The sequence below is a fragment of the Bombina bombina genome, chromosome 3 (assembly GCF_027579735.1).
Source record: "Bombina bombina isolate aBomBom1 chromosome 3, aBomBom1.pri, whole genome shotgun sequence".
Taxonomy (NCBI): Eukaryota; Metazoa; Chordata; class Amphibia; order Anura; family Bombinatoridae; genus Bombina; species Bombina bombina.
In genome coordinates this window covers 299,504,297-299,512,586 of record NC_069501.1, presented here as the reverse complement: position 1 = coordinate 299,512,586, position 8,290 = coordinate 299,504,297, and the positions used below count along the sequence as shown (strand labels likewise).

The 8,290-nt window shown below is 33.9% G+C and overlaps 1 protein-coding gene across 1 annotated transcript; it reads right to left on the bottom strand.

The window, feature by feature from the left end:
- Window positions 1-3,529: 3,529 nt before the first annotated feature.
- On the bottom strand, window positions 3,530-7,829 carry KLHL34 (kelch like family member 34). Its single transcript, XM_053706378.1, has one exon. The coding sequence runs from the start codon at window positions 7,319-7,321 to the stop codon at window positions 5,531-5,533; it is 1,791 nt and encodes a 596-aa protein (XP_053562353.1). The 5' UTR covers window positions 7,322-7,829; the 3' UTR covers window positions 3,530-5,530.
- Window positions 7,830-8,290: the final 461 nt, after the last annotated feature.

Here is an 8,290-nt window from a genome sequence, read left to right as displayed (position 1 = left end):
AGAGTAGGGTTGGGTGTGTGGGCGGTGGGTTTTAATGTTGGGGGAGGTATTGCATTTTTTATTTACAGGTAAAAGAGCTGATTACTTTGGGGCAATGCCCCGCAAAAGGCCCTTTTAAGGGCTATTTGTAATTTAGTATAGGGTAGGGATTTTTATTATTTTGGGGGCTTTTTTATTTTATTAGGGGGATTAGAGTAGGTGTAATTAGTTTAAAAAAAAATTTAATTATTTTTTTATTTTCTGTAATTTAGTGTTTGTTGTTTTTCATACTTTAGTTTATTTAATTTAATTGTAATTAATTGTAGGTAGTTTAGGTAATTCATTTATTTATAGTGTAGTGTTAGGTGTAATTGTAACTTAGGTTAGATTTATTTTACAGGTAAATTTGTTTTTATTTTAGCTAGGTAGTTATTAAATAGTTAATAACTATTTAATAACTATTATACCTAGTTAAAATAAATACAAACTTGCCTGTAAAATAGAAATAAATCCTAAAATAGCTACAATGTAACTATTAGTTATATTGTAGCTATCTTAGGGTTTATTTTATAGGTAAGTATTTAGTTTTAAATAGGAATAATTTATTTAATTGTAGTTATTTTATTTAGATTTATTTAAATTATATTTAAATTAGGGGGGTGTTAGGGTTAGACTTAGGTTTAGGGGTTAATACCTTTTTTATAGTGGCGGCGACGTTGGCGGTGGCGGCAGATTAGGGGTTAATACATTTAATATAGTTGCAACGATGTTGGGGGGCAGATTAGGGGTTAATAAATATAATGTAGGGTTCGGTCATGTTGGGGGTGGCAGATTAGGGGTTAATACATATAATATAGGTGGCAGTAGAGTCCAGAGCGGCAGAGTAGGGGTTAATGATTATAATGTTGTGGCGATGATGTCAGGGACGGCAGATTAGGGATTAATAAGTGTAAAATTAGGGGTGTTTAGACTCGGGTTTATGTTAGGGTGTTAGGTGTAGACATAAAATTCCTTTCCCCATAGGAATCAATGGGGCTGCGTTAGGAGCTCAACGCTGCTTTTTTGCAGGTGTTAGGTTTTTTTTCAGCCGATTCTGCCCCATTGATTCCTATGGGGAAATCGTGCACAAGCACGTTTTTCCAGCTCACCGCTACCATAAGCAACGCTGGTATTGAGGTGAGATGTGGAGCTAAACTTTGCTCTACGCTCACCTTTTTGATTTTATAAAACCTGTAATACCAGCCTTGTCTTAAGGGAGCGTTGAAGAAAAAAAAATGCTCGTTATCAACGCACCCCTGTTACCGCAAAACCCGTAATCTAGGTGTATATTAGCTATCCATTTTAATTCAAACCAGTTTAATTATATTCTTTGCAATTGGAAGCTCAATTCTGGTTTGCACTTTTTGGAAAAGATTACAATTGGAGCGGTACTTAACGCTCTAGCACTAGTGGTAACTCCGCTAGAAGTAAGCATTTTGCACGCATCAAGTAGCACTCATATTAAGTTGAAAGTAAAAGCCAAACTCAGAATATCGTGCTCACAATAACATATTCTCCCAATGACATCAATGGAGCAATAAAAATGGAAAGAAACACCCTACTTGTGCAAACCCGATCGCAAATTCTTAAGTGCCCTAGCCCGACATGAAAATATGAATATTTCACATCCCAATGTTCTTAACATAAAAGAATATGTTATTCATAAATACATATTTCTACATATATCTTGTGGGGTTTTTTTTGCACATATATATATTTATACCTATATATGTGTGTATATCTATTATATATATATATATATATATATATATGTGTGTGTGTATAGATATATATGTATAGATATACATATATATATATGAGTAGCTATTTAAAAGTAGAACATATTCTGCTATATGCAGAACATTTAAATGTCAAATATTCACAGTACAAACTCAGTACAACATTTAAGTGTTTATATGTGTATATACTGTATGTCTTTAGACATGTATACTGTAAGTATGTATCTCTATGTTAAAGTCCTTTGCTGCCTTTTTTCTAACACCGAGACCTCCTATCTTTGAGCCCTTATAACTTTGTTGTGCAATATTTTTTTTTAAATGTTTTTATTAGTGTTTATTATGAGTAGGACTGTACTTTGTAATGTATTTTTGATGTGTTTTGTGAAACTTTTTTGTTTCTATCCCGGCAAGCATAAACTTTAATTGCGCTCAAGCAATCGCGTTTACTTTCAACTTGTAACACAAGCTAAAAAAAAAGCCCAACCCCGACACGTGCAGACTGCAGACACCTGCGGTAAACCCCTTTCTCTTGCGTGTAACTGTTAGCACTCCACTTGTTATATGGCCCTTAGTTATTTTACCTAGTTTGTTATTATAAAAAAAAAGAAAGAAAAAAAGCAAGATTAAATCTTAAAATATATCTTTTAAATAGTTGGTACTTTTGGCAGTCTAATAATTGTATTACTTACGATGCATCAGGACTAAAAAAATACATGTACTCATTTATATATAGCTGCAAAAAGTAAAACAATGTTTAGAAGGTTTTGTTCCTGTCCAATGAAGAATTGCCGTCTTCCATCCCTTGAAACGCGTAGTGGAAGTCTGTAATACATCTGACCTAATGACTGTGTTTGTTCTATTCTTAAAGGGACAGTCTAGTCCAAAATTAACTTTCATGATTCAGATAGGGCATGTAATTTTAAACAATTTTCCAATTTACTTTTATTACCAATTTTGCTTTGTCTTGGTATTCTTAGTTGAACGCTAAACCTAGGAGGTTCATATGCTAATTTCTAAGCCCTTAAAGGCCGCCTCTTCTCTCAGGGCATTTTGACAGTTTTTCACCACTAGAGGGTGTTAATCCATGTGTGTCATATAGATAATATTAAGCTCACGCACGTGAAGTTACCTAGGAGTGAGCACTGATTTGCTAAAATGCAAGTCTGTCAAAAGAACTGAAAAAAGGGGGCAGTTTGCAGAGGCTTAGATTCAAGATAATCACAGGGGTAAAAAGTGTATTAATATAACTGTGTTGGTTATGCAAAACTAGGTAATGGGTAATAAAGGGATTATCTATTTTTTAAAATAATAAAAATTCTGCTGTAGACTGTGTTTTTATTTTGTGAGTCAGATTGGCATTGTATCTATGGATATTGGCTTATAACTGTTTTTTAGCTTATTACAATCATCATTTAGACCTTTTCCTTTTGTTTTTGACAAAGGAGAATTGTGTCTAAAGCAATTAAGCAAGTTAAAATATTTGTATTTATTTTTTGCATGAAAAGGATTAAATCAACTTATAGGCAGTGCATGACTGTTTACATCTGATTCCTGGACTTTACTGTTCACTGACGTATAGGGACAATGTCCACGTGGAAGAAAAAAAAAGGTTTATTCAGCACAGAAACAGCAATTTTACAAAATAAAAATAATAGAAATTAAAAATAAACCTCAGTAACACATTTATAGTTTTTGAGTGATGCATCAAGCTCTGTTAATGACTCTAGGTTTAAAATCAATTAACTTGAATGGAATTGCAACAACAGTCTTGACACATTTATGGGCTGGTGAGCCAACATTTATTTGGGTCTTTTGCCATCTAAAATTGTTTAAAAAGATGAATTGTGCAATTCAAAATACAAAGTTCATAAAATGTGGTGGCTCATTGGCAATAATACAAATGCTTTTTATGTGTTAGGTATCAATAAGCAGGAATAACAAGTTATGCATAGCATTGTGCACAGTGCAATGTGGGAAAAACTAGTATGTGTATATCTTCTTACAATATTTTTAGATATTTAGGTCACTGTCAGAAAAGAGGTCAAATTCTATAAAATAAGTATATAATACATGGGTGAAATATTCTAATCACATCCATTTAGACAGAATTAGCAGCCAATCACTACTTCAAGGAATAATCTATAATCTGTTGTGCATTACATAATCCTTGGACGTTATGATCCAAATGTTTCACATCATTTCTACTAATTTGCTGGATTCAGTGTTTTTAAACAAACTACTTCTTATAAAAAAAAATTCTTAACAGCTCCATTTTTATTTCTGTTTACACTTCCCAGGGATATCACAACTGCTTTTCCATTAATGATTCCGTTGGCAGCATACTTGTAAAGATATTTATTCATAAATAAATACTTTACAAGGGCATTTATATTGCACCAACAGTATTTCCATTTTAAAATTCAGCATTAAAAGTAAACTGAACCCATAACATTATTGTTAGTAAATCAAATACATTTATAAACTAGATTGTTGCAGCCTATAATTTTATGATATTTACTAAACCAATAATCCTTTAAATCTATTAGTCTGCAAAGTGAAAACTGATATTCCAACCAAGGGTGGTCAAGAAACACAATTTTTTTTTATTTTATGATTCAGACAGAGAATACAACTTTCCAATTTACTTCTAATATCAAATTTGCTTTATTCTCTTAGCATCCTTTGTTGAAGCAGCAGCAATGCACTACTGGGAGCTAGCTAAACACATAGGTAAACCAATGACAAGAGGCATATATATACGCAGTCACCAATCAGCAGCTAGGTCCCAGCTACCAAGCCTACTTAGGATTACTTTTTAACAAAGGATACCAAAAGAACTAAACAATTTAGATAATAGAAGTAAATTAGAAAGTTGGTTAAAATTGTATATTCTATCTAAATCATGAAATAACAATTTTGGGTTTCATGTCCCTTTAAACTATTACATTTTGTTGTACAAAAGTTTACCACATTAAAGGCCAGTGGGTACAGGTCTATCCTTTAAGTCTATTGGTCTACAAAGTCTACACTGATATTTCAACCAAGGGTGTCCTTAAACTATTACATTTTGAGGTGCAAAAGTTTGAACATATCAAAGGGCAATGGGCACAAATCAGTGACCCTCATCTTCTACAATCTGTTCCTACTTTGATATATTTTTTAATGCCATTCTCCCTTCTTTACCTTTCTCTTTGAGGTCTGAGTGTAATCATACAATAAATGTGAGTTGCATATCACCTGCAGCACTACTCTAGAACCTTTACAACCTTGTAGAAACATACAAACAACTCTTGTAAAGTTACTAAGACAGGTAGCATTTTCTCATGTAAGAGAGGTGCATTTAACTTTTTATGCTGCTATAATATTATTCAATTCAATTAATCCTTTTTCAGGGTTTTTTCTAAGTAATTTTTAGTTCTGTACTACAAACATGTGACAGGCACACTCAGTAAAAGTATATTTGTACATTAAGGGAAAAATATTTGACTAGCCCTTTAAATTGGTTACTTTTGGTTTAGCCCTTATGCGTCTATGCCACTGTTTTTTAATCCTGTCTTCAGGCCTCCCCAACAGGCAAGATTTTCAGGATTACCTTGGGTGAGAGCAGGTAAAATAACCATGTTTACTAATCAGTTGATTATTTCACCTGTGCTCTAGGTTCAGATATCCTTAAAATCTGGCCTGTTAGGGAGGCCTAAGATCAGGTTTGAAAACCAGCGGTCTGTGCAATATGTTTTTTTTTTTTTTTTTAAAACCTTCAGACTTTTGTTACTTTATCTCATTTTAGTTTGTGACCGGATATTTTCCTCTGTGTTGTCATTTTCTGTTGAATCAGCCAGTTGGAGAATAGCACATTGTAAACCACTGAAGGGAAAAGCCATTGAACATATTTCTTCCCAGCAATCATTTTCTGAATCATAACCAACAATATTCTGGGTTGGTACCTCTTGAGAATCCTGCCACTTTTTGCCTCCAATCAGAAGCACTGTTTGTTCCACTACTACTAAACCATAGCAGAATCTGTCAAATACCAGTGGCCTCAAACGGGTCCATTGATTATGCAATGGATCATATTCTTCTATGTCAGAAAATGGTTCGTAGATTCCTAAAAAAGTGAAGATTGAATCTTTTACAGTAGCCATTTGATGACCAAACCTTGCTATAGTCATTGGAGCTTGTTTTTTCCATTGAGCATTCAAATGACTGAATGAATACACATCCTTACTGCTGTTCACTTGGTTTGCAGTCTTGCCACCAGAAATATAAATTATATTGTTGTGAACACTACCAGCTTGACCATACATTTTAAAAGGCAGTTCTCTAGACTTTACCCATGTATCTCTGCTAACGTCATAAACCTCTACCGATGAAGAGATGGACTGTTGGCTATTTCTGCCTCCTATTGCATATATAAAGTTATCTACAACACAACAGCAGAACTGAGCTCTTGTCTCTAACATTTCAGAGACTTGCATCCATTGGTCAAATCTTGGATCATAGCGATAAACTCTGTTGGTAACAGACAAAGATAGGTTATTTGTGTCATGATTTGATTTTTCTGGAGTTTCTCCCCCTAGCACATAGAGAAAGTTTCCAATTACGCAAGTGCAGTGGCTTTGAACTTTCTGTTTTAGATTTGTTACAGATTTCCATCTATGAGTGTACACATCAAATCCTAAAACATTTTCCACAAATGTCCCATTTGCAGTTCCTCCTATGAGCAGTATCCAACCTTTCTGGTTCCGTAAGGTGGTGGACTTTTCTTGCAAAAGGGGTTGTTTTAAAGGATAAGAGTGATAGTTGATGGCTTTGATGAGCATATTTTTAATAGATGCTGTAAGTGGGACTTCCGTTTGAGTATATAATTTCCGCAGAGAGTCTAAAGATAGCAAGCCAAATCGTATATTCTCAAACAGAACCTTAGTATGTACAAGTCTGTTCCTATCATACTGAAGCCATTTTAGCATTAAATGTAACATGCATTGCTCATTTAAACGTGGAACATCATCAGATTTTATAATGTTACTCAGTGACTTTAAATTTAACTCAAGTAATTCTGTTTGTTCTATATCATCTTGTAACAAGATCCATAAATTATTGATAATGAACATTTCAGCCTTTGCTAAAGCATCTAAAAGATAGAATTTTGCTGCAATATTAGCAAAAAAACAACAGTTTTCTAAGTCACAATTGTTGATCAAGAACTGGTTACACAATGGTATGGCATCTAATACTTGTAAATAACTTACAGCTTCTAAAGTATCTTCCAAAGTGTTGATGGAAAGTGATAACCATGATGTGTAGATAAAATCTAATATGATTTGCAGGCCTGGGGCTGAAATAACTTTAAGGTATATAACAGAGGCTTTAGATTCCTTTGTGTACTCTCTAAACATTGCTCTGAAGTAGTCACTGGAGCACGCCAAGAGTGACTTGTGTGCAGGAAATTCATGCCCATCAACTACTAAGGAAACATCACACAAGTGTCTCTGAGCTCTGAGCAGCTGGTATTGTGTAAAAACCATCCCACGATGGGACTTGCAGAAAGCCAAAAAGTAACTCATAATGCATAATGAGTGCTGACCCTACGGCAATACAGTTCTTTGTTTAATTAGCAATAGTCTTCACTTGTGCAATGAAATCTTTAGCTACTATTTTATAGCCTTTCAGCAATATGTAAAATAATTAGGTCTGTAATGTCAGTTTTTTTAAAAGTTACTTTTCCTCACCTCTAGCTACCGTTTGTGGAAGCTGATGACCCAGCCTCATTATAGATGCTGTGCTTTGTTGAATTCTGTGCCTTCTTTTTCAGTTGCCTCTTATTAATTCTTACTTGTATTATCCAGAAATCATAAACAGGTTTCCTTTCCTGCAAGCAAACATCTTGCTGAAGATGTGGGATGGAAGTTTTCTTTTCAGTCTTCTGATTAGAACTGCACCAAAGTAGCTTCTGGCTACAAAACTTGCTGGATGACCCTTTGCCACTCTGATTGTAAGCATTTGTTTAAAGATCAAATCAACAGGCACGGATTAGAGACAATCTTACTGAATTTAGAAGACTATAGTAAACATCCTGATTAGTCATTGCTACAGTCTGACATGTGTATCACAGCTCTGGGCCAAATGCTATCATCATAACTCACAGTTACAGGAATAGAATGCAAACACAAGACAACATTACATAGCTTTCCTAGATCAGAGCTGACCGTCAGATATAAAACAAGTGCTTGAGAACAACAGACTTTAAGATCTTTGAATGAAAAGCAGCCAAATATTTTAATTGAATAACAAAGTTATTTCATTGTAAGGGCTACTCAAATACATTTTATATCTGTGAAATAATTGCTAATGATGTAATGATGAACATTGATGATCTGGGCCCTCCAGTTTCCTAAATGTAATCAATTAGATTGTTATACATTATTTATGACTGACAATGCAAATTTAAATATTTTTTTTTACTCTCTAAGAACACTAGGAAAATAATTTCTGATGCCATAAGCAATTTAGAAATGATTGGATAAAATATAACC